This window comes from Sciurus carolinensis, chromosome 12 (genome assembly GCF_902686445.1).
Source record: "Sciurus carolinensis chromosome 12, mSciCar1.2, whole genome shotgun sequence".
NCBI lineage: Eukaryota > Metazoa > Chordata > Mammalia > Rodentia > Sciuridae > Sciurus > Sciurus carolinensis.
This window is the reverse complement of record NC_062224.1, coordinates 106,744,599-106,770,818: the sequence shown is the minus strand read 5'-3', so window position 1 is coordinate 106,770,818 and position 26,220 is coordinate 106,744,599. Positions and strand designations below refer to the sequence as shown.

Genomic DNA, 26,220 nt, shown 5'->3' with positions numbered 1-26,220 from the left:
TTCCTTTGAAGATAAGGGTAGACTTTTTCTTTAACCATAACAGTTATATAAAAGGAAAACTTAGTGGCTCACTTGAGAAACTTTAGAAGAGAACTGAGTTTAAAAACTCTAAGTATCCAATGTCTAAGACTTAGTTTTCTAGAGCAAGTCCAAAAAGAGAAAGTTTCACTGGATATCTGCAGGGCCAGAGGACTAGTGCCAAGTTAGGGGAGGGGAAGAGGTCGGTGTTAGTTGTGTGTTTACAGGGCACTCACCATGGGCCAGGCGCTTTCCTAAACACTTTACAAATCTTCACCTGTGTTATCTTCATGTCAGCCTCTGAGATAGGCATCATTATCCATCTCATTTTACAGATAAAGCAATGGGCAACAGACTCACTAAGTCTCTTGCCTAAGGTCACGTGGTTAGTGGCACACCAGAATTTGATACCAGGCAGTTGGACTCCAGAGTCCATACTCAACCGTGAGGCTTCAGTATTGTCAAATGCTGTGGAAGGTCAAGTAAATGGAGGACGGAAAATGACTGTTGTTTTAGTAGTCTGGGGGTAATTAACAAGTCTTTCTTCCTGGGTTGAAACGTGAGTGGTGGATGAGAAACAAATTAGACCTACTAAGTATAGAGTACTCTTTGAGGAAACTTAGCTGTGCAAGGGAAGAGAAAGGACAGTGGATACCAAGTAAGTTGAGATTAAGAAAGGGTAGTTTGTTCTCTATTGGTTTGGTTTGATATTTTAAGATAAAGTAACTTGAGCTGAGGGAGGAGTCTGATAGAGGAGAGGGAAGAATGATTACAGGACTATTGCTCCAAAGTAGATGAAAATGGATGGGATATAGATGCAGGTAGAGAAATCAACCTTGGGTGTCTACTTCCAAGATGAGAGAGAAGAAAGAAGAGATGTTGCAGGTCCTTTATGAAGGAACAATAGAAATCTTGAACTATGATAGTTTTAAGTCTCTTGTTCTCCACATTACCCAGCCCTATCTTGGAAAATTTTGACACCTCCTGTTGCCACATTCTAGGCTAATGGCTGTGGAAGAGGAATTGAAGAAGGACCATGCTGAGATGCAAGCAGTTATTGATGCAAAGCAGAAAATTATTGATGCACAGGTAAGCAGACTCTGGATCTAATAGAAGGTACTCATTGGTAATAACTGTTATTTTCTAACTTCTCATCCTTGCATATGGCAAGGCAGGTCCTAAAAATGAGGCATTGAGAAGTTCTTGGCATTATCTTTTGAAGATTAAGTGAATTTCTACATAGCCTCTGTTATTTTTCCTTTCTTTCACTGATAACACGTCTATTAACCCAGCAGAGTATTAGTGTGTTTAGTACAGTTGTTTGACAAATCTCAACCTAGTGCATGATGGGCTTTGCTTCTTTCCTTGTGGAAAGGAGAGCATTCTTTGAGGGGTAAACTGTGAAAAGTGCACTGCATGTGTCTGGCTTGTGACCTCTTACTGACCATTGCTTGGCTGTGCTGTTCACGGTCTTGTCAGTCACGTCCACTGCCATCAACCTCTGACCCCAGACAGTAATGGAATTGTGAAGAAAAACAAGGTTGAAGAAGGCACCTTTCCTTGTTATTCTTTTGGTTCAGGGTTTGGCATTGATGCTTGGAATGTGCTTGGCTGCCCTTCTTTGTTGATACTGTGCTTAGAGAGTCTCTTTGGATAAAACTTTATAAGAAAAGGTTAATAAAATCTGAATCTAGGTCTCTGAGGTTCACAGTAGCTTACACCTGTGACACCTGATCTCCTCACAGAGATACATCAATAATCGGAGCAAAATTAGGCAGACATTGTTTCTAACTCCTTTTCATTTTATTAGTACAAACTATGGTTGTATTTCTTAGAGTGAAACAAATAACAAAAGGCAGATGCAGTTTTGTTAGCACCCTCCCCAGCCTGTGAATGGACCACCTCTCTGAGACAACCAACCATGCTTGCATTTCTCACCCTTAAGCTGTGAAATAAAAATGAGTGCATAAATTTTATACATACATAAATTTATACATAAATTTTCTACTCTCTTCTCTATATATCAACCAGTGGCCATGTATGTTAGAGCCTCCAGTATTCTTAAGGATACACCTAACAGTCTAGTTTTCTTACAGGATCAATATGGGATGGGTTGGTTTTTCAGAGGGATTGAAAGTGTGACTGAAAGCATAGGCATGAAAGAATGGTTTGTGGGCCACCTCCTCTTTCAAGACACTAGTCTTAGAATCAGGTGTGCATTGTGATGCTCTCTCATCCACATAGCTCCCAAAATATTTTGGACTCTTGAACTCTTTGATTCTGGATATTTTGACCTGCTAAGAACCAGAAGAAAGATATGCAATTATTTTACTTGGTCCTTTATTTAAAATCTTTCTAGGTATCCCCACAGTGGGTAAGAGAAAGGTAGTGGGTACAAGGCTGCTCTGCTATACATACTACAACAATTCTTCCCAGAGGCTTTAGTGAAACAGTTTGGATAAAGAAGGCAATTTATTTTTTTTAAATATTTTTTCTAGTTATTGGTGGACCTTTATTTTGCTCATTTATTTATATGTGGTGCTGAGAATCAAACCCAGTGCCTCACACATGCTAGGCCAGTGCTCGACCACTGAGCCACGACCCCAGCCCTAAAGAAGGCAATTTAATCAGGAAAACCAATGCTGATAATTTTTCACCTTTGGAATTTCAATACAACAATATAAAGCAAGGAGAGATTTAATAACTATATCAGGAGAGATTTTAGTACTGATGAGATCAAACAGAACTTTTTATAATTTTAGCTAGTCTAATACAGTCAGTCTCTAGCAGAGGGAGCCCGGCTGTGCCATGTTTGTGATTCTGTGTGTGTTGGCTGACAGAATAGCTCCATCAATAGCCTCTGTAGGCTTCTACCCAACCAGCCCCCTATTTTTTGACATCCAGGGCCAGGTATCTGGTATGAAGCAGAAGTCATAGTCACAGAGAGTGAAAACCTGAGAGGTAATCCAACTTTCCGGTGGTCAAAAGCTCTAGAAAGAAAGAACCTCTTCTCAGTTAACCAGAGGGTGTCACTGTGCAAGGATGGGAGAGATGCTGTCCTAAAGTATCAATGTGAGACTTCTAAGGATGGCCTCTTGACAGTGGTTGTCAAATAGTTTGGTTCTTGGGACTATTTTGATGGAACCAATACACCTTCTATAACCAATATCCAGCTGCTCCCAGTAGCCAATCAACAACAGACCACTCTCAGCTAATGGGTCAGAACATCCTGGGGTTGGTTAAATATGATACATTTAACCACAGGCTCTACTGTGTAATTAATTGTTCTACCAGAGACTCACTGTGGATCCCTAAAGAATGCTTGGAGAATTCACTTGACCACATTTTGGAAACCACTGCACCATGCATAGACAATTCATAAACACTAAAGACAGTTAAAATATATAGTGTCTTTAAAAAGAAAGTGTCTCAATCTCAGCTGTTACTTTACTGATGCGTTAAAATCTTATTATAGCAAAAGACTTTAACATACTTTGGCATCCTTTGTAATGAATGACTTTTTGTAGCCAATCCTTTCTTCTTGTAAGACCAAATCTTACTTCTTAAGTGTCTAATGGATCAGAGCAGCCCTTCTGGCATCATTTATCAGAATGAAGATACGTTTGGGGGTGAAAGCTTCCCAGATAGGTAACATGCTTTTCTATTTCTGATATATCCCTTGGTGGCACTGATAGTAAAAAATATTTCTGAAATGAATACTTCTGAAATGAATACTTGCTTTCTGTGTACTAGAGTAAAATTTCTAGCACTTCTCATGTCTCTTAGTGGCCCTGTGCTCCTGCAGGAATGGCTTGTCCATGGTGAATTCAGCCTCTCCCTCTCCTTGTGTCAGTTCATGCTGCAAGGCACAGACCTGTGTCAGCCACTTTCTAACTAGAACTGCAGAAAGATGAGCACTCTGGGTTTATGTGGCAGAATCACAAGTCCTGTGCTCTGTTACTCAGATGTGGGGATCCTAATGATGGTACTAAGGAACCACTTCTTAAATGTCAGACCAGGGAATGTGCCACCTTTAACATGAGGGAACACTGTGACTCCCAGATGTTCTCCATGTGACTCAGATGGAGAACAGAGAAGGGCTTCCTCAGATGAGAAGCAAAGCAGCTGCCTGGTTACTGTTGCAAGTGATATCTCCGCTGTGTTAAATTACAGGTCATAAATGGAAATGAGATTATTCAAACAGGCAAGTAAACCCTGTCCATTCTCTAGCTGAGCAGTTCCCAGCCCTGACCCAGTGCACTGGCCTCCTACACATTCCAGCTCCTGCCACTCCCCATGATGAAATCCTACCTGTCAGGCGTGATTAGATTGCTTTGCCTTCCAATCCAGGCAGTATCACGATGTCAGAGCAGCTTTTGCCAACTGAGTTTGACTTTCAAAAGTTCCTATTTGATTTTTTTTTTCTTTTACTTTTTGTTTTATTACAACGTTGGCAGTGGGGAAAACTTTTAAGGGAAGTTTCTCCACTTAGAAGCTTTCAACCACATAGTGGAGGTGGGGAAGCATTGCCTTAGGTTGTTACTTTTGTAGACAATAAGTAATTATGATCATTCTTAGCCTTCTTTTTGACTCTAAGGATCAAATAATTTTTTGTGAATGCTTGATTTTTTCTTTTTTTGGTGGCGGGGATGAAACCTGGAATATCTTGCTTTCCTTAGTTCTGGGCCTTCTAATCTACTACAGAGATCATTCCTTCCCATGGAGGGGGTTAGGAAGCAGGGCTTATTTGTCACTACCTCTTGTTTTCTGGTACCACTGGCCAGGCCTTACCTGTTGGCTTTTAAAAGATCTGTACTTGTTTTCCCAGGAAACTCCACTGGCTATACTTTTTGAATTTTTTTTTAAAGACATATATATCTTTTGTTATTTGAGTTTTTTCTGTCCTTAAAATGAATTACCTTTCCAAAATAAAAAAGTGTCTTACAAGAGATTAGTAGTTAGTTAAAATGCTAATTTTTTCTTTTCCTTTTTTTCTCTTTTTTCTTTAGTTTTGGTACTGAGAATTGAAAGCAGGGGTGCTTTATCACAAGGCTACATTGCCAGACTTTTTGTTTGTTTGTTTAAGGTTGAAACCTGCTTTCACCAAATTGCTGAGGCTGTCCTTGAACTTGGGATCCTCCTGCTTCAGCCTTCTGGATCACAGGGATTACAGGCATGCGCCACTGCACCCAGCAACAATGCTGATTTTACATTTACCATTCCACTTCTCTGTCAGGGAAAGGAATTTTTTAAAGGCAATCATAAGTGGGAAGTTTTGGGTTTGGGTTTTTTTTTTTTCTTCACACTTTTGAAACTATTACTAGGAGCACTGCTGCCACACAGGTTCCTGCTCCCCCAGCAGAGTAGGAGATGAAGGGAAAACATTACTTGGTGCCATAGTTATCTGGGGTTCACCCAGAATTTCCCCCCAAGGCAGTGGTGTTCACTCTGCTTGTTCCTGGTAACCTGTGTCCCGGTGGAGCAGAGCTACATTAGTGGCCATCGTAGCTACTGCTTTTATAGCAAGGAACAAGAGCAACCCTCAACCCTCCTGCCTTCTCTCTGAACCTTACTATGACTCAAGTTTACCATGCTTTTTCCTGGGCAAATTTTTTAAAATTAAATATTAAAAAACAAAAACTTGGAATAGGAAAGCTGCTTTTGGCTTTAGGGTTGTTCCTCTTGAGCGCTTTTCTTTTAATTTCATGAGCATTGGTAAAGACTGTCCTTCTCTGTGAGCTTGTTTTCTGAAAATGATGGATTCATGTTAAGAAGTTTCTGGGATGTTGTGCCTAACTGCTGAAGCTAAGATGAGTGTCTCCCCTGATATTTGTGAGGCTGATATTTGATGAGATTTTTTTTTTTTTTTTTAAAGAAAACTTAGCTGGTCCTACTTTTCTTTAAATTAACTTTCTTATTTTTTTCTTTTTTCTTTAAATTTTTTGACATTTCTCCCCCTCACCCCTTGGTTTTATTGTGTGTGTATTCAACAACCCTTGGTTCTAAAATACTGATTCTAAGGCATTATTTTTTCAGAGACTCCAAAGTAACACGAAAGCATTCTCCATACTGGACAGCTTTCCTGGAATGACTCTGAGCTGGAATGGGTCTAGGAGCCCGTGTTCTCTGTCTGTTCTCATGTGTCATGTTTATAGCATCCCCCTTTGGCCACTTCTCCCTCCCCATATTGAAATAACTCCTTGGTCTGAGCTTTGGCTGCTTTTATCTCCTCTTGCTCTTGCATCCTCACCTTGTCGGTGATTTTAAACTGCCACCACGTGTTGTTTTAATTTTGAGCACAATGGGAATTCTTTCAAATGTGACTGTCTGCCCTTTGGTGGGGTTGTGGGGAGTCAGAACCCATAGACCACATGCACTTCTCTTCTGTGAAATGAAACCTCTGGTGCTTCTTTCTTTGCCGCCTAATTTCCATGTTTTAATTTTGATCAAAAGTGCTTAAAACACAATAAAGCAACATGACACCTCATTTGTATAATACGAAGAAACACTTGGTGTCCATTGTACAGGACAACCTAGTGTTCCAAGAGATTAAGTCTTGCTATTGTGAAAGGGGAAAAGAGAGGAGAAAAATAAAGAGAAAAGAGAGGCAGCCGAACCTAACCAGTGTGCAGAAAGAGGCAGAGACGTTCCATTTATTTGGGAAGCACCATGCGTACTGCTGTGTGAGAGAAAGCACTGGACTAGTCATTCAGTAAAGAAAGGCCATTATTTCCTCCATGTAGCCTGAATAAAGCCATGGTTATTGTGTTGTAGGAAAAACGGATCGTGTCCCTGGATTCAGCCAACACCAGACTGATGAGCGCACTGACCCAGGTGAAGGAGCGGTACAGCATGCAGGTCCGCAATGGCATCTCCCCCACCAACCCCACGAAGCTTTCCATCACGGAGAATGGTGAATTCAAAAACAGCAGCTGCTGATGGACTTTGTGAATGCAGACTGTGGAAGGAGACAGAAGGAAATTTACCAGCTCTCCTGTCCCCAGTGCTTTACCCAGCCCCTCCGGGTTTACAGAATGTTGCTACTTCAAAATGGCAATGTGGTGAGAAACTCATAAATGAAGAAAGGAACCTTGTCTTTCAGGGCATAATGCGAAGACTTCCAAGGTCAATACTTCCCCTCCATGTCTCTGTGTACATAGGGAACTTAGTTCTGGGCCATGTACAGAAAATAGCACTGTAATATACCAAAAGGAAATTAATAATGTAGATTACCTTTTTAATTATTACTATTTTTATTATTGTTTTCCTCTTGTTGAAAGCACTGCAGTTGTTAGAGGAGGAAAAGTAGGAACTGTGTGTGTAAAAAATGAGCCTGTGGGTTCAGTAGGTAGAGCCCAAGTGTCCGTCTGATAGAAGCACATAGAGTGCAATAGGACTTCGTCAGAATGAGTTTTTTCAGGGATTCATCTGCCAGTTTAAAAACCCCACTCTGGTCCCTCACCTTTTAGGAAAACGTGCAAATACCAAGATCCATACAAAACAGTAATTTATGCCACTAAGCAACCAAGATGGTTCTGTTGGGCAGTTAATCTGATTTGGGGTTTGCTGTTTCAGAGGATGCAGATAAAAGCAGCTGCGTCACAACTGGACTTCAGGAGTGATTTCTGTTGAACTCCTGTCAATGTTTATTTCCTCTGTCTACAACAGATGGACATTTTCTGTTTTAGATATGGGGCTTTTTAATTTTTTCTCCTATTGTAATAAAGGGTGTTCTTTTTCCTCTTTAGAGTTTGTAAAACTAAATACCTGTGTGTCTGTATCCCATCTTCATCTTCACATGTCCACTGCCCTTTCCTCCCGGGTGGGAGCAGTCAGCAGTCACCAACAGGGATTACTCTCCCTCGGAGAGGTTCTTCAGATACGCTGTTCTTAAGCCATTCAAGATAAACACCCTTTTTTCCACACAGAAAAGGGCTAACTACAACATAGCAGAAATTGCAGAATATTTCCTGTTTCAAATGTTTTTTTTTTTCTTTTTGTAATTTGTTTAGGATAAAGATTTTATTCATTATACTAGCAAATCTATGGGCAAGGTAACTTAATCTTTAACTTTTAAATTGCTTCTTCTTCCTCAGTAAAATTTGGAAGGGAAATCTGAATATGAAGAATCTCTCCTAATAGTGATTAGTCGTGTTTAAAAAAAGAAGAAGAAGAAGGAAGGGAGGGAGGGAAAGGGAAGAAAATCGGAAGTGTTAGAATGGCATATTCCACTAGTTATTCCTGTGTTCTTGTAAATTGGGCAGTAAAGACCCAGTTTCAACATTTGTCCTCCACAGCTTTATTATATGACAGATTAAAAGTCATAGAAAAGGATTTCGTTTTTTCCGGAGGTGCGAAATTTCATCTGGAATGCAACTTAGATTGCCAGAAGTATGGAATGTTACATGTTAAGCAGACATTATATATACGTATATACATATATATACACACACGTGTACATATAATTGCACAAATAGGAAACGTTCATACCTTCTACACTGTCAGATGTACAGATATAATGTTAAAAGAGTCTTGAATCTCTTTAAGCAAGATCTAAACTGTTGTTTTATATTGAGAAAGCAACAGCGTTTTTCAAATAAGTTAATGTTATTTAAAATTGCAAACTTTAAGAAAAAAAGAGTTTTTAAAGAAAAAAGGGAGGAGAGAGAAAAAGACCAAGGGAGACATGCATGGAGTGAGTGTTGTTATATAATAGAAAGCTTATAAGGGAATGAGAGAACAGGTGTAGTGCCTCTTGACTGAAGCCCAGGCTTAGACACCAAGCCTTCTTTTCCCCTGGGTCCCGGGCTTGCCTTCCAACTCCTGAACTCTACTCTCTCAGGTGGATCTTTGTATTGGATTTTGTAATTCAGCAACCTCACCAGAACCTCCCCCACCCCCCAACTCATACCTTTTAAAATAGTTTTCTTCATAACAACCCCTGTTTCTTCCAGGCAGAGATCTTACCAGGAGCTTTTCACTGTGCTTAGAAGAACTGCAGATTTCATGCCCAACTGTTTGGCACTTGGGTATTTTATTAATCTTTATTAATTTTTATAAATTAATTCTTTCCTCCAATCTGGGGGTACACTGTGCTCAAAATCACTCAATTGGAAAAAAGATTGCCAGTTCTGAAGTAGTGCCCTTTGTTGGATGAGGGTGGATGTAAATGCAGATCTGTTCTTGATTTTGGCTTTTTCTCAGCTCTAGCAATGTTTAATCCATTCTTTGTAAAAAGTCTTCAATTGTGCTGCAGAAAAATTGGTAAAATAGGTTGTCATTTTGATGGTCTTAAGTATGTAACAAGGGTGATGTCTTGTACTAAGATTTGGAAGCTCTTCAAGGGTTGGTTACAGATTACAATAGGCTGATAAAATTACATTGAGGGTTGGAAGGAGACACAAAAACTAAGCTTGTTTTCAATAAATGCAACATATCTTGTTAGCATTCTGGGACCTCCTTAGAGGGCAGTGTGCATTGGTCAACTCAGTGCCCAAAACATTTGGACAGATTATGCAGCCCTCTACTGTCAGGTTATCGTAAATGAAGAGAAGAAACTTTAAAAATAATAATGATAATAATAAGTTGTTATTAGATGTTAAATTTTAGATTATCCTTTGAGCCTACTCCTATCCAAATATTTTTATGAATACTTCTTTAGAAAAGCTATAATCCAGAATTTATTCTTAAAGATTGTTTTTTAGGTATGGAAAAAGGCAATAACAGACCATAATCTTTATTAGGGTATTGTTAATTGACTTTTCTTCAGCCCTTATCGACACAGATCTTTGTTTTGCTGGAAGGAGGTGTGTCGTTGAAGAGAAGCTGATGGATTAAGATTACTGTTTAGCACTCCGTTTCCTTCAGTGTCTCGTCACTTGGTAGGGTAAGGATGTACCAGGGTTGAATGGAATTTGGAATCCAGGTGAAGTGCTTGTAAAGTGCTTATCTAGGTAATGACCCCACTTGGCCAGTAGCAAGGAAAATGTTAATAGGACTCAGGCAAAGAGCTTCATGTTTCCCTTTCGTATCACTGGAGCAATAAGTTTTTCAGACCAGAGCAGCAAAAAGAGTTGCATTTCCATAGGGCCATTGTTCTTCTCTGAGCCTCTGCAATAAAAGCCATGGCAGGAAGGAGATTATAACTACATAACTATAACAAGCACTCAAGTACTTACTGTGTTCTAGGCGCTATCATCAAAGTACTGTTTGGGTCTAGGGCTGTCTACAAAATGAGGTCATCAAGCTGCTATAGCTTTTTGCTTTTCTCTTGATATCACGTTGGCCAGAATTACCTTTCTGACTGGTCTGCTTCCACCATTCTCTGTGATGGGGTTGGCCAGTAAAAAAAAGGTAAGATTTCCTGTCTAAGACTGTCCTAGGTGTTAACTCTGTGCCCTTGAGCCTGCACTTGACTTACAAAGAAAACTTCTCAGATCTTACTGTCCACAGCCTTTTTTGTGGATTGGTGGTTCCATAGACCCCTGGCTTTCATTGTGTCCTCGGGAGTACACCAAACAGGGAGTAGAGTTCTTGTTTGGAAGTCCCCGAGAAAAACAACTGGTATCGAGTTTACATCAGTATTTGTTAGGCTTGCATCCAGATTTAGTAGTTGTCAGCTCCACTTTGGAGTTCCTGGAGACCGTACGGGCTGAGCTGGAGGATGCAAATCTCTTCAAGGTTACCTTGGTCCTGTCAGTCTAGTTCTCATGACTGAACCCCAGACTTGACATCGCATCAGACCCAGTGGCTCCAGATTGTGGATTGGTGGTTCATACATTTTCAGCCTCATGCTTTTTCAGCTGCACTTTTGGAGTCTGCCTTCTACAGATTGTAGAAAGCCAAAAGGACTTTCTTCTTCATTCCCCTTCCCTTTCTCAAGTCCAGTAGTGAATTCCCTTGCTGGCCCCAGGAATAGTTGCCTTCCTACCCTTTACCTGAAATATTTCATTTTTTCTTATCAATATGTCAGTTGAAAGGACTTATGCTAGTTTCTTAAAAGCAAGACATGTTCAGGTGTTGAATTTTTAAATAGTCTCTTTTCATCTTTGAATGATTGTTATTAGTTCAAGAAGTGTTCTGTTCTTGTCATGACCCAGTTATGAATGCTCTTGAGTTTTGAAAGGACAAAAGTGATGAAATTTGCATGAAATAGAATAAATATCTCATGAGAAAGAACCCAAGGAAGACACCTGATCCAGAGCAGGAGTAATGCATAGCAGTCTGCTCAGTAGCCAGAAGTCCAGGACACAGGAGGATCTGTAGCCCTGCCCACTCCTAAAATACGTCAGTTATAGAAAGGCAGTTTCATAGATAAGGTGCACACCTACAGAAAACACAATTCCTAGGGCTTCCTTTTTATGAATGTTAATGTATTTTATAGACCAGTGATTTCCAAACTTTCTTGAGTTTTTAGATTTTATGTTCTCATTTATTAGATTTTATGACAGTCACTCAGTTCTCTTAGAAATGTACTATATGTGTTATATGTATATATAAGTTAAAGTGACTTGAACTTGGTTTGGTTTGACATTGTCTCAAGAACCCCAGATATCATTATTGATACCACAGGGAGTTAAGGAAAGAAATTTGAATATCACTGATCTGAGAGTAGGATACAGAAAGAAGTAGCTTTGGTTCCTGGGTCATTTAAAATCTAGTATGTTTGTATCCAGCCCAACTGGGCTTGGCAAATGCACTGAGCCACCCAAGGAAAAAAAGTGACAGTTTTGGCCCACATTTCAGCATGCATTTTAATTTCCTACTCAGTTGATATTTTTCATTCAAATGTCCTTTATTGTTTCCCTAGGAAGTTTGTATAGTTTGGGACTTAAAACCAGATCTATCTATTGGTGCAGTGGCGATTTCCACAGAAGCTGTTTTAGGGGCCTCCATCATCTGTGTAGGGATACAAATACTTATGTATAAATACCATATTTATGTCATCTGCAAGCACCCAAGGGAAAATTCCAATTCCCAATTCACCAAAAGGTCAAATACTAATCGACTCAATTACCACTATCCGGCAGCAAAACTAAAGTAAATAGTAAAGGTTAAATTTTGACTGGTGCTTAGATATTTCTTAGTTATAGTGAAATCAACTCAAACAGACAGCAGCACATTTACCTAGATCACACCTGTAATTAATTTACCTTCTAAATTTGATTTTATTTTTCATCTCCAGGGCCTTAATAAGAACGTGTTAATACACATGAATATTTTACAATGATAGCTCTAAATAATTTATTTTTTATTTCAAGAAAGAGAACTACACCTTAGAAAAACAAAACCCGAGATTTTATTTTATTTTTAAAGCCATATTTTTGTGCTAAGTAGCACTTAGATTGTTCCATATGTGAGATCCATATCTGCATTTCATTACCTGGGTTTGTTCTAAAGAAGATTTATTTTTGTTCTGTGAATAATTTTTGATGGTTCTTGTACATGTACAGATATAGATACGTTTGAGGTCTTTTATTGATATTCCTACAAAGAATACAAATAAACTTTAACTTTAAACATTTCAGACTAAAGTTGCTACTGTATTTGACATATTACTATCTTACTTCTAACAGGCATCTGAGTTCTTAGGACACATGAACAAAACAAGAATGAAAATGTGTGCGGGAACATTATTCTGAAGAAATATTTTAATGTTAGGAATAACGTGCCTTAGAAATTCCCAGCCTACAGGTTAAAAAAAGAAACTACTTCTTAGATAATGGACAAATAACTAGCATTAACGTACATTGTATATGTTAACACCCTTAGAGGGCTCTTCATTCTGAAACATTTTTAATTTCTTTGATAATTTATGGCTATTAATTTCCTCCAGTTCCTGCTTAAATCACTCCTGTCTTCTCTTAGATTCCTCAGATGAATGGAGTTAGTTTTCAGGATTTGTGTTGTTTGGTTCAGGCTTTTCGTCCTTGTTTCTGTCACTCTCAAGGTATTGTTCACAAATACTTCCATCTTCTCCTGCTTACCTATTTAATTCTATAAAATCCAAGGATGCGGGTTTCATGTGTAGTTTTCTTTTGTGTAAGTTTTAGGTCTGTGCCTCTTCACATATCCTGAGTTATTTCTAACCCTGTTCTTCTGGAAATTAAAAAACTCAAATTCACTGGAAATCCAGAGAAAACCGCATTAAAAGGAACTGCTAATCAATAGGCTTGTGCTGCTCTTTGTTCACTTCTAAGGCGACCCATTTCAGTCTGAGTTGCTCGTGACCTAACATCAGCTCTAAGACTTCTTGGATCTGAAACATCAAAAAGAAAGAAACAGGCCTGGGTGGAGCTCAGTGGTAAAGTACAAGGTCCTGACATTGCACCCCAGCATCTTCCTGACGCCTTCGTGCAGTGCTCCTGGTGCTCGTCACCCACAGGTAGACTCTCTGCATCCTGTCATAACTTTTTCTCTTCTTTTTCTTAGCCTCCCTCCAGCTGCCTGCCTTTTGCCATTAGGACTTAACACCAGTGGAAAAGTACATAAATCAGTTTTGTTAGCAAAAAATAATGATGATGACAAAGAATAAAACAAATAATTAAACTAATGGTTCTCAATCCTGACTGATCATCAAAATCATCAGGAAGTTTTTTGAGATTTTTCGCGTTTTTTTGTTTGTTTGTTTAACTTCTCCAGGATTCTAACTTAGGCCAGAGTTGGGGACCACTAATCCAAATCAAACTTTAAGCACTGTGTGGGGATATCTATTAGAATGTTTTGTTTTGTTTTTTCCATTCCTGAAATAGGGAAAAGACAGTTACAGGTATTTCCATGACTTCTACTTGGAATTTTAAATGTTGCAAAAACTGATAATGTACATCTAACCTTCCCCCACATATACACACTGTGACCCTGCCAATTCCATCCTTTAAATCTGTGAGGTAGAAAGTCTCTCTTATAACATGGTTCTCCCATTAATGGAATACATACATTCCAACAAAGCTGACCAGAAGATGGAATTGTCCCCTTGGCCCCAGTTTAAACCAGAAAGTAGATGACTTCTGGTTTGTCGCCAAATCTTCAGTGAATACACCCTTCCAAAGAGGGCTTAAGGGCCCAGGCCAAGACTCAATAAGGAACATTCAACCTTGAGGAATAAAAATGCTGTCTACCCCATCCCCCCCAAAATTTATTAAATTTATAGCTCCGATACTGAGCCCTGTAGTTTTTATTACTTGAAGTTTTGCTAAGAAATTCATCAGATGCTGATTTGCACTTTTTCTTTCCATAGCAGATCGCACCATAAGCCCTCCCACCCCATCTCTGCTCTTGGCCTGTACACACACATGCACAGGCAAACACACTACTGGTCTTTCTAGAAATTCTAGAATTTTGTGAAATTCTAGAGTGAATTGTGTAGGTGCTGTTTCTTTGAATAAATTGCAACAAGCTACTAGATAAATGCCAGTCCATTTCCTTGCTTATGATATCCAGTGACTGGATGATCTATAGGGTGCTCTCCAGCTGGGTGTTCTATGATTATTACCTGATACAGTTGAAAATGCTCCCTTAGGCCATGCTCAATAATCAGTTTGAGACTTTTCTCTCAACATTTTAGGATCAGTTATTCCTCCTCACAATCTCCTATCCTACAATATATTGAAAGAACAGGAAGAAAAAGGTCTAGAACAAAAGTAAATTCAGACACTATAATGGTAATATCAATAATTAATAGAGAATATATTTTGAGTACCAACACATGTGTGCCAGACAATTTGCTGAGCACTTTGCATGGAATATATCATTCAATCATAACATCAACCATATGAGTTAGTTCCTATTTTATGAGGAAACTAATTCTTAGACTGAGTTACTTGTTCAGGTGACACAAATAAGTGTAAAGCCAAGACTTGAATTCAGGTCCTTCTGGCTGTCTTGACCAAAAAAAGGAGAGAAAAAAAAGAGCTCAGGAAATATGTTGGAGAGGCTAAGAAAAAGATCTGGAAACATCTTAGCACATAACCAACCTGTCACCATGAACATCAGTGGTGGCAGAACAAAATGAGCTGTTTTTCCATCGTTTTTTTTTTCCCTAGATACATTGGTTTTGATAATATTAACTTGCACTGTCAAGTCATCTGACTGATGAAAATTAGAAAAGGGCAGGAGTCTCACCTCTCCCAAAAATTGGTCTTTCATCTCTTCTGGGTCTGTCAGAGTTGAGATGGCAAAGTCCGCTTTCAGGATTCCAAAAGAGTAAGCACCTGAAAACAGAAAGTGCTGCCTGGTTCGGGGGAGATTTCCTAACCATTTGAAACTTCAAGTTCACAGCAGTCAGTAATGCCCTTGGATACCACAGACACAATGTGGTGACTGAGGCGTTCAGAAAGAAAAAAAGGGAAACTGCAGACCAGAAGAGGGCTCAGCCACAATTAGGACCATCTGACGAGTGTCTGGAAAGTCCCACCCTCTGGGGGTAACCTGGCCTCCCATTTGGATTTGTTTCCATCTCTTCTGTATTTTTCACCTTCCTTTTAATCTGTTAAGGAAATGCTCCACCCCGTGCTGGAAATACTTCCTTGGGGGCTCTTTACCCCAGAAAACTCCAGAGAAGTTCTCTGAGCCTTTAAATAAGCTGAGCCTTCAGCCATGAGCCAAACATAATCATCATAGGAACTCCACCCTCATAGAAGGACGGTGCTATAATTGAATGGCATTTTGTAGTTTACAATGTCCCTCTGCATAAGTATCTCGTGGTGTGTTCACAACAAACCTGTGATATAGGCAGGGTAATTTTTTCTGTGCCCTGTTGAAGATAGAAATAGAGACCAGGAAGTGAGGAAGACTACCCTCAAGTGTTCGTGTAGTCACTAGAGATGACACTAGACCCCCATCTTTATTCCTGTCCCTGTTGCCAGCATTTCATGCTGTCTTTCACAAGAAGACCTGACAGCCTGGGGGAAGGGGCTACTGCCTGACTTAGCTGCTCAGTTATTCGGGTGGGAACTTGGTTACCGTGGCGGTTTTCTGATGCTGGTGCTGATGTTTTTTTCTTTAGCTTCTGAGTTGTTAGTGAGCTTAAATGTTGGACCTGACTGGCAGTAACTGTGTCTCTTCTTTCAGTGCCACCCTCTACACTGGGCACAGCTAGACGAGGGGAAAATAAGGGCCTATTGCAACTTCAGCGAGGAGTAAGGCGTTTGACACTGACTCAGAAACCAGGGCAGCCGCCTGTGTGGGAAGCCGAGCTCCAGCGCCCCTCAGCTCACCCTGCAAGCTCCCATAACAGCCCTTGAGCCGCTGGACCATTGTCTTTCAGAAAGCACCCCAGTGTCAGGATCTGGAGGGCTTGAGCAAGATTATGAGTTTTGTCCTCAGTACCACTTTCAGTAGTTCACAGCCCAGGGGACCCAGTGCCCTTATGTTATCTGCCAGTCACACACAGCCTCATCGTGGCAGCCAGGGACACCTGATACCTCATCGGGGTAGCTCCCCAAAGCAGGCGCAGCCTCTTCCCCAGCATCCTCCCCTCTTCCTGTATAGCTGGCCACACGCTGAGGTACCCTAACCCACTGCCCCCCAAACTGTTCCCATGGTCAGTCACCAAAGACCTGTTGCTACCTTGCAGGTGACTTTTTTTTTTTTTTTTTTTCATTTCAAATATGGACATACCAATGTTTTATGGTATTATTACAAATTATCCCCTTACCCAACCTAGGAACAACCAATACGGTTTGCTATAAACTGTCTTTCACACATTGAATTTTAACATTTGAATGCATATAGACCTTCCTTATTTCTTTTAAAGGCTGCAATTTTTTTATCAAATATAACTTACTTAACCAGTCTGCTTTCAGTGGACATTAGGTGGTTCCTGATTTTTCTCTGTAATGAACAATGCCATGACAAACAGTCCCGTGTGGAGGGTGTGCGTGCATGGCTGCACCTTCAGTTCTTATTTCCCAGGGCAGAATTTCAGTAGGAAAAGTCATGCACATTTCAAAACTGACACCCTCTGGCCGAGGGGCAGCACTGGCTTATACCAAGCCTACAGGGTTGACGAGCTGTTTCTCCTACGTTCTGATCAGCATCACCACCCTTTCAAATCTTTACCAAATTGGTAGGTAAAAAAAAGAATTTTTAAAGAGTTTTTAAAATGTATCTTTTTTAAAATCTGCATTTTTATGATTTAGTGACCTGTGCTTTTTAAAAAAAAAAAAAAAAAAAAAAAGGTGTCTGTGTTGGTATTTCTTTGATTAGTGTCACTTTTGAACAGTGTAAAAGTGATTCCCTGGCGGTAGCCCCAGATCAGGCCCAAGTTCCACTCACCCACACGGGGCCCCAGTCTTCCCCCCAACCTCCTGTCGCTCCCCTTCTGATGGCCTCCTCTCTGCAGGCCGTCCTTCCCCAGCCAAAGCATTGTAGTTTTCTTCAATAAATGAACAAATTTGTAAAATTCAGAAACATAGAAATAGGGGACACCTCATCCCCTGCCTATAACCACTGTTGACATTTCACACATTTGCTCCCAAACTTTTTCTAACCATTGGTTGATGTTTCCTGCACTGTTGTCACTAGTGTATGTATAATTTGAATCCTGCTTTTTTCACTTAGCATCCTAACACTAGCATCATCCCATGTCATTATGACCACGTTGCTTCTGGAAGCCACAGATTCGAGCATTTTGCTCACTTGGTAAAACCCTCTGTTGGCTTAGTCAGTTGCAGAAGTAGACCCTAGTCCACCTCTTTTCCTTCGTCCCCTGCAACTCCTTTCCCCAATCAAATTAGACTGCTTGACAGCCCCAAACCACACTTTGCTATCTGCCTTAGCCTGTGCCAGAAAGAACTTTCTGGTACTCCTGCCAGTGAAATCCTTCATTGCACCTTTTGTCCAATTACTACTTTATATTAAAACAGGAAACAAGTCCTCCTCAGCTTGGTATACACAGTTCAATGCCTTGTTCAAAACAGGTACTGAAGAAATGGTTCTTGAATTAGGTCATCCATGTGCAAAACACCAGACTAGGCAGGGAGAGATAAAAAGAAGTAGAAAACAGCCCCTGCCCTGTGGCATTCTGTAGTACTGACAATTCACAATTGTGATTGTTCCTGATCATGTGTAAGTAAGAAAATGAGAATGAGGCTAGCCCCATCTATTGAGTAAGGTAAGGATAGGGGTTGGAGAAGGTAGAATATTAAACCTGTTACTAGTGAACTGAGATTAAAATGGTAATAACTACCTTTTATTGTCTGCCAGATTCAGGGACTGAGAGGTCCTTTATAACGCTGGCATTTTTCTTATTTTAAAGATGAGAGAAGTAATGTTCAGAGAGGTTATAAAACTTGCCTAAGGCCACACAGTAAGTAGTACCGCCAATGTTCCAACCCTTGACTGTCAGACTCCTGCTCTTCCAGGTAAAATTGATTGTTTCTCTCCCAGATCTCCCTACCCCACCTGCATATCCATCCTAAATTATTACCGGGGGAAAAATAGGCTGGCGAACTGACTCTGGCCAAATTGGATCGCCCGTAAAGAGACCCGAAATGCAGCCCAGCTGACCATGACCTAGCGTGCAACTCCCGCCCTCAGCTCCCCAGCCTGGAGTCTGGCTGCTGAAGCCCAGGAAAGGACCTCCAACCCAGGCCAGAGTGCTCACGCCCCCGAGGCTGGCGGGCACCTGTCTGGGTTCCTGGCAGGCCCCCACCTGTCTTCACGAGGGCAGCCTGACTCGGGGCAGCTGACGCAGGGTGCACAGTTGTTCTCTGGGACTCTGCTGGGTTCCCTGAGGCTGGCGCCGCTGAAGTTCTTTCTTCAGCCCCTGGAGAGCTCCCCAGAGGCTTGGAGCCAGGCGACCAGGTAGACGTGGAGGGCCCTGGAGGACCTGCTGATGTAGAAGCAGAGGGGGCATCACAGGTGGAGGCTAGTGAGGGGCCCTCAGTCACCTCACGTGGAGTCGCAAGCCTACCGTGGATAGCAGAGTCCCCTGAGGGCATGGGGTCTGCAGGAGTGCTTGCAGTGGTGACAAGGGGCGTCCTGGCCACTTCCTGTGGGACAGAGGGCCTTCCCGGAGACCCAGGACCAGTGAGGGTCAGTGACAGAGGCACAAAGTTGGAGGACATACTCTGGGCAGTGACCAATGGGATCCCGATCCCCTCCTGGGGAACTGAGGTAACCCCTGGTGGCGTTGGGTTTGCCAGAGGGCTTGGTGCAGCTGTCCCTTGGGTCATCATGGGGCTGGCTGAGGTGGGAGCATAGGGGTCTCTGGTGCCGGGACCATTCGTGGTGAGCTGCAGGCTCCCTGGCTGCTGTGGCCACTCCGTTGTAACCAGGCCCTGCAAGGCACCCACGTGGCCCAAGCTGGTCCCTAGGGCAAGAGAAAAAGAAGACTTCTATGGGATCAGCTGAGCCCAGGACCCCTTTCAAGGACCCAGCCACAGGCCGGGGCTGCTCCTGGCACAGCGGGCCCAGCAAAGAGTGGAGGGAAGAAGCCATGTCAGGCCTGTGCTGCTTCCATGCCTGGAGGTGCCACCCTTCAAAGGCAGGTGTGAGCAGCAGTGCCTCCCGTCCCCACCAGGGCCAGCCAAGCAGGCAGAGGGCCTGGGACGACCAGGTGGGTGCCAGGCTGGATGGTGGATGAGAGGAAGACGGGCTCTCGGGCAGTTTCTGCAGGGAAAGGACCCTCTGTACCACAACCCCCGACGTGCGAGCACACGAGCAGCAGCTCCTGGCTGCAGTCGCCACCCGATTCCCCTGGGCCTTGCAAGCCGGTGTCTCCTCACCCAGTGGTCAGATCACCCTCCAGAAGATTGGGTAGCCCAATTGGGGAGCTGGGAGGCTCTCCCCGTGTCCCACCACACCTGTGACTACACCTCTTCCCAACTGGCTGTGAGTTTGGGTGGTGGTGGTGGTTTGGTTTTTGCTTTTGGTTTTGGTACTGGTGATTGGATCAGGGTTGCTTTACCACTGAGCCACATCCCCAGGCCTTCTGTTTTTGTTTCTGTTTTTTGTTTTTTGTTTTGTTTTGTTTGAGACAGGGTCTCTCTAAGTTGCTTAGCACCTTGCTAAGTCACTAAGGATGACCTTGAATTTGCCACCCTCAGCCTCCCGGGTTGCTGGGCTCAGGCTGGCTCCATCACCATTTTTAAATGTTTTAATGAGTGAACTAATGAAGACTCTGACCTTGATCAAGTCCCCTAACTTCCCTGTGCCCTCCCTGTGATGTGGAGTTTGTAAGGAAACCGGGAAAACTGTAATTTTGCCCTCAATTATCCTAGTCCACTTCAGAACTCTGGGGAAGCCAGGTGAGGTGATAGCTATGATGTTTCAGGAATTTAAAAATGCTGTAGGAATGACTGCCACTGTCGCTCACAGCTGCGTCCCCGTATGTCCCCGTCTCTCATCTTCTCTCCCCACAGAGGATCTGAAGGCAGTTCGACAGGCACCTCTATCGTGCTTCCCGCTCTGGGGCTGCATCTCAAAGTCTCTGTGATGACTTCTCTCCAGTCATTGCTCAGCCTCCCTCCTGGGCCTGGTCCACCTCACCTCACTGCACAGCCTCTCGTGGGTCCCCTGGCCCTGGAGCTACGAGCCCAGATGTCCAGTTCAAGGAGAAGGAGGGTTGATCTTGACCAAGTTCTCCTTCCCCATCCCTGGATGACCCAGCAGTGTTGCGTAAGTGGCCCTGGGTTGCCACCCAGGTGGCTCCTCTCATTTCTGGTCCCTCACTGGCCCTTCTTGGTGAGTCCCCTCGGCCCCACCCTGGGCTACTGCGTGCAGGTCATCTTCCCTACTTCCCTAGGCCCGGAGGCCTCCAGATCCAGTCAGGAACAGGTTCAAAGCACCTGGGCTCGGCCTGGGAGTGGTCCCCTCAGAAACACGGAAGGAGGAAGCAGGAAGGAGCTGAGGCATTTCTGCCGACTCCCGGTGTCCAGTGGAAGGGTCTGCAGGAGAACAGAGCATGAGCATGAGGACAGGGTCTCTCTGCCAGCCCATGAGAAGTCACACTGGGAACCCAGGGGTGTCCTCCTGTCATAGCAGCCAGACCTACGAGGGCACAGTTATTGCATACTGTGTGTGTGTCACTGGGAGGGGTCCCCACGCCATCTCCTGTCCTCACAACAGTCAAGAGGTCCTTACATATTTTACAGGTAAGGATCAAGGTCCTCATCATTTCCAGAACACCCAAAGGAACAGCCAGGAATAGGTCAGTCCCCCAGGAGAAGGTAGACGAGGGCTTGCTAGGGGGACGCAGGGAGTGACTGCCAACAGGTAAGGCGTTCTTGGGGGTGTGGGGAGGGTAATAAAGTGCCCTGAAGTTGGGCAGCGGTGTGGCTGAACGACCACGCGAGCCCACGGAAAACACTGAGGTGTGTGTTTTGAAAGGGCGGGTTTTAAGGTGCGTGGATTACATCTAAAAACCCATAAAGAGAGGGGAGGGGCGGGGAGGAGGGCGCAGCCTGTTGTGAGGAGGCGTGTTATATCACAGACCAGGAGAGGCCAGGCGTCCCTTCAGAGTGACAGCCGTTGAGCTGTCACTGCCGAGTGCTTACTCTGGCCAGGCCCTTCATGTCCAGTCCCTCGCTCAGCCCTCGAGGCCATCCTGGGAGCTGGGACTCGCAATCCTGCTTGTTAAGTGCATTTCCCAGATGAAGAAAAAGGCTCAGAGAGGCGACCCCCTTATTTCAAGACAGTGGTGAGGTCCACCTGATTCCAAAGCCCAGGCTCTTACCCTTTTCATTGTCTAGTGACACTGCTGTTACTAATTGCTAATGTCCTAAGGCTCAATCGGTTCTATTCCATTCCTTAAACATCCCCAGAATTAAAAAAATAATGCCTCATTACATGTTTGTAGTACAAGGATCTCAGGAGCCTGCTTTGGGATTGTTATTCCCGAAGCCTGGAAGTGCTCCCTTAGGTCTAGCCTTATTGTCTCTTGCTGCCAAGTAGACCCATTTCCCTGTTTCATTTCAGCCTCAGTTCACTGAGGCCAATAGGAGTGACCTCCTCACGTACCGTAGAAGCAGATGAAGGGCTGCAGGGAAGAGCACTCCACTGTATAAACCTGGGGGCAGTATTGTGAATAGGCCCGGAGTCCTGCACACAGTCCTCCGTCGAACTTGGGCACTAGCAGCCAGCTAGGGACGCTGGCACCCAGATTACTGGACCAGTCCAGAGACCTGGTGTTGGCATTGAAGTAGAGGCCAATCCAGGCCTCAGTCTCATTCGCGATGGACTTCAGGGCCTTCTGGCCTGCCTCATCAGTCACCATCTGCAGGTCGGCCAGGTCTGTGTAGTGGCTGCGACAGTACTTCAGAGCCGAGGTCCACGTCATTACTTGTTCAAATCTCGTGAAGGTCTGTCCACCAATCTGGATCTCAGCTGGGGGCAAAGAACAGAGATCACAGACCTGAAGTCCTGGACCTCTGAAAGCCCAGCCTTCATTGCCCCTGGACAGAGCTGTGGTCCCAGTCCTCAAGCGTTAATTTTGATGGAAACCACAGTTTTACAGACTGCCTAAATACCAGGTTGGGAGAATGGATGGGACAGATGTCATGGCTGAGCTAGGGGGAAACATTAAGGAGAGCAGGAATCGGGAGCTCTTCTTCTAACCTTGTGGCCCTGTGAGTTAAGTTTAAGTCTTGAACTCTTCATCTGCCCAGTGGGGATAATAAGGTCAGGATCACATGAAACCAGGGATCTAAATGGCCTAGCACTTAATAAAACGGCAGTTACAGTTTGGGGGACAGTTAGGAGGGAGCTAAGTTGGCCTCCTTTGTGATTTCCAGGGCTGCGTCTGCCTCGAGGGCTCTCCGAGTCTCAGGTGGAGGCAGGACAGAGGCAGGACGGAGGGGCGGTAAGAGGAGCCTGGGCTCCCAGTGTCAGGCGAGCCAGGGAGAAGAGGTGAGCCTGGTGCACAACAGACCAGAAGAGCAGGAGCCGATAAGGTACCGGCCTACCACTGCCTCTACCTGAAGCCCCTTCCCGAGACTGGACTGGCCAGGCGCCACCCGCAGCCAGCCCTTCTCATCTGCAGTCCATCCCTCACGCCCCCATAACCGCGCGGGGGCGAGTCTGGAGAGGATGAGGTGGGACTCAAGCCGAGATGTTGATCCGAGGCCTGGACAAAGGAGCACTGTCTGCAGGAGCCGCAGCCACATCCTAACATTCAAATAAGGCCTCCCAGCCGCCCCTGCACAGGCCTCTCACCCCAAGTTCGCCTATTTCCCTAAGACTTTCCATATCTAAATTAATTTGTTTAAGTCACCCTCCACTAAGCACCTGGAGCCAGGCGTGTGGCCTGCATCCTCCTTCACATCCTCACCGTGGTCCTGACAGTCATCGCATCTCAGGGAGGAGGGAAAGGAGGCCAAGGGAAGACATGACTCGCCCAAACACGTCAGGTTAAGGATCAAGATGTGACGCGAACCCAGGTCCAGCGCCTTGGAAGCCTGCACCCTTCCCTCTGCCCATCCCTATCTGCAACGTGGGAGAACCAACTGCCCAAAGTAATGGATCGACTGTATTATGACTTTGTCACAGAATTTCTCTTTATCAGATACAAAGAAACTTTTAACACCAGGTTAATAATACCCAAGGGGTTTAAATTAGAGGGGAAAATCACCCTCCATAGATGGATAGGCCAATGCACAGGGTGTAAAGAGGCACTGCCCAAGTCACCCAAGTTAAGCAAGCCACCTTCCCCTGGGGACCCATCTGCATAACAAAGGCACTAATCCCCTCCCTGGGTTTCACTCTGGGGACAGCAGAGCCGGTGGCCAACCAGGCAGGGTACTGAAGCAGAGGGAATGCAGCCAGGTAGCGGAGTCCAGAGCAGAAAAGGGAAAATGGAGCAGGTGTGTATACCTTGTTCTGGAAGGGTGACCAGGCTGAGAGAGGGTTCCACGGAGACGTGGTGCTTTACGTCAGGGTCTGTAAACAGAGACACACCTTGAGTTACGGGGCAAGGGTGAGGACTGCCTAGGCGTCTGCAGGCACCAGCTGTGCCAGGTTTGTGCCCAGAGAAGCCTAGCTGCAGGCTGGACAGACAGTAAATATACACTGAGCTCCTATCGTGTGGCACCTACTCTATGTCCCTGGAAAACAGCAGCAATAAAATAAGCAGGTGTTTGCTCTTGAAAAGAATAGGAGAAGGAGCCAGCCTAGCCTGGGCAGAGCGAGGGCACAGGACCAGCGTGGGAAGGAGCCGTATGGGTCTGGGGAGTGGGATGGGTGGGAGATGAAGGCAGAGGCCAGGCAGGGCCTGCTTGGCTGTAGGGTGGTCTTCTAAGAGCTGTGCGGACCTGACCTACTGAATGCGTTCAAGGCAGTGATCTGATTTATGTTCCCTAAAGCTCACGGTGTGCACAGAACAGACTGAAGCAGCAACAGGCTGACTCGGAAGAGAGCGGTGATTGGCACGCGTATTGGCAGTGACCTGCAGAACCAGGAAGAAGAGGGTGGGCTCAGGACACGTCTGGACGGAGTTCTACGACAACGGAGGAAGCAGGGAAGACCCCCTACAGTCTTCCTTTGCGGGGACTCCTCACTGCAGGCCCACTCATCACCCCGAGAAATGTGTTCTCCCAGGAAGCCAGAGTCCAACCCTAGGCCACCACAGGCAATGATTCCAGGTCCCATGACAGGCATGGTGTGGCCCCGACTTGAAATTACAGCAGGCTGACCTCCATGCCCCTATTTGCAGGGAAAGGATGGCACAGAGTTGGGCTGAACCCTGACTGAGAAGAAAAGCAGAAACTGGCCCTGTTGATCAGGAAAGAGCCGACTGGTCTACAGCCGTCGCCCTGCATGATCTCAGCACGAGGACCACAGGGGTCAGTGACAGGGCTACCAGGGACAGAGACAGGACAGGTGGAGGACAAGGATGGGGGCTGCTCCCCAAAGCCAGCACCATGTCCTTGTGAACTGATGGCAGACTTCCCGAAAAGATGTCCAAAGGCGCTGGTTCCGCTCACCCAGCTCCGCAAGGGTAGCTGTTCCACACCTCCACCAGCAACCAGACCAGAAACCTTGGGAGGGGCAGACCTTAAATTCTGCTCTCAGTTCTGCTCAGGCGCAAATGGATTCTCCTCATCCACATCCCTTATTAACATAAGGAAGAGACACAGTGGAACATTCCGGATCTTTTTCTCTATCCTGATTTATACCCGTTTCTCTAATGGGGTTTTGGGAATGTGGGATGGGTAGAGCAGTTAAGGCCATAGAGAGGAGGTCATGTGGCAAAAAAGGTAACAGCAGTAACTCAGTAAAAGTCCCCCCGAGCCACCCTCCCCCACCACATCTGGGAGGAAGGAGACCAGGCTCCGAACGTGAATCTGAACACACCTTCATAGCAAATGAAGGGCTTCTGGGCTGCGCAGGAGTCGACCCCCAGGGAGGGGAAGTAAGTAGAGTAGAGTGTGACACACATGCCCTTCCCAAGGGCAGGCAGCTTGAGCCACCCCAGGTCGGTGAAGGCGGAGCCGCTGGACCAGCGGGGGCCAGAAATGTCCACGTCAAAGAAGAGGCCGATCCAGGCGTGGGTCGACGTGATGAGCGACTTAATGGCCAGCAGGCTGTCCATGCTGCTCATGCTCTGCAGGGTGGCGAGGTCCGTGTGATGACCCCGGCAGTAATTCATGGCCTCTCTCCAGCTCAGTTTTTTATCCACCCGGCAAAACTTCTTGCCGTTGTTCATCAGCTGGGAGACTGGAACGAGAGAGGCTGTCACCGCTTGGCGGCCCCACTCTGCCCCAGTCCCCAGCTTTTAGCTGGCACCACAGCGGGACCCTGCACCTCTTTTCTGCCAGTCCTCCCTCACCTCTGGCCTCCAGCGCACCTCGCCTGCCTCCCCGCCTCTGCACAGCTGTTCTCTTGTTGGGGCGGGCTGGCCACCCCCACCCAATTCCTCAGTTCCCCAATTTCCCATTGTCACCTCCCTCTTCCTTCACCCTTCCTGCACTGGGTGCCCACTGAATTGTTCCAACAAGAATAGCCCTGTGCCTGCTTTGCAATGAGGAAACCAAGTCACAGAGTCAAATGGCCTGCCAAGGCCACCTGTGGGAAGTGGGTAAAGACGACTCGAGCACCCTGGGTAGAGCTCCAGGTCCAAGCTCTTGGGTCAAGTGCTGCCCTGACAGCAGGACTCCCAGCTGGCTCTGTGGCACAGTCACCCAGCGTGCCTCTCAAAGAAGCGGATGCCCAGGACCAACTTAGAGCCAGGATCTGAGTTACCGCAGTTTTAAAGCGCTCCAAGGG

At 44.8% G+C, this 26,220-nt stretch overlaps 2 protein-coding genes across 7 annotated transcripts in view; one reads left to right on the top strand and one right to left on the bottom strand.

Annotated features, from left to right (window-relative positions):
* The window catches only part of Rasal2 (RAS protein activator like 2), a 364,280-nt gene extending 356,515 nt beyond the window's left edge, over nt 1–7,765 (top strand). For 4 of the 6 annotated variants that reach the window (XM_047520358.1, XM_047520356.1, XM_047520361.1 and 1 more), the window contains 3 exons: nt 1,020–1,107; nt 4,192–4,222; nt 6,793–7,765. In XM_047520358.1, the coding sequence (XP_047376314.1) occupies nt 1,020–1,107; nt 4,192–4,222; nt 6,793–6,935 (262 nt within the window). In that variant the 3' untranslated portion in view covers nt 6,936–7,765. The remainder of the gene's footprint in view (nt 1–1,019; nt 1,108–4,191; nt 4,223–6,792) is intronic. The other 2 variants (XM_047520359.1, XM_047520357.1) reach the window with 1 other exon arrangement.
* A 5,412-nt stretch (nt 7,766–13,177) lies between these two features.
* Clec20a (C-type lectin domain containing 20A) lies at nt 13,178–25,660 on the bottom strand. The gene is made up of 7 exons (XM_047519991.1): nt 25,309–25,660; nt 23,830–23,895; nt 21,979–22,344; nt 20,808–20,906; nt 15,985–16,110; nt 15,139–15,218; nt 13,178–13,276 (listed from the first exon to the last, which is right to left on the bottom strand). Exons 1-7 carry the CDS (start codon nt 25,658–25,660, stop codon nt 13,178–13,180), a joined length of 1,188 nt encoding a protein of 395 aa, XP_047375947.1.
* Nucleotides 25,661–26,220: the final 560 nt, after the last annotated feature.

Excerpts from the sequence above, each read along its gene's own strand:
- Clec20a (XM_047519991.1), bottom strand. The coding sequence starts at position 25,660 with ATGAACAACGGCAAGAAGTTTTGCCGGGTGGATAAAAAACTGAGCTGG. Across the intron at positions 22,345-23,829 it reads GGTCACCCTTCCAGAACAAG|CTGAGATCCAGATTGGTGGA; the intron begins GTATACACACCT and ends CTTTGCCCCCAG. Across the intron at positions 13,277-15,138 it reads AAGACCAATTTTTGGGAGAG|ATCCAAGAAGTCTTAGAGCT; the intron begins GTGAGACTCCTG and ends TTGATGTTTCAG.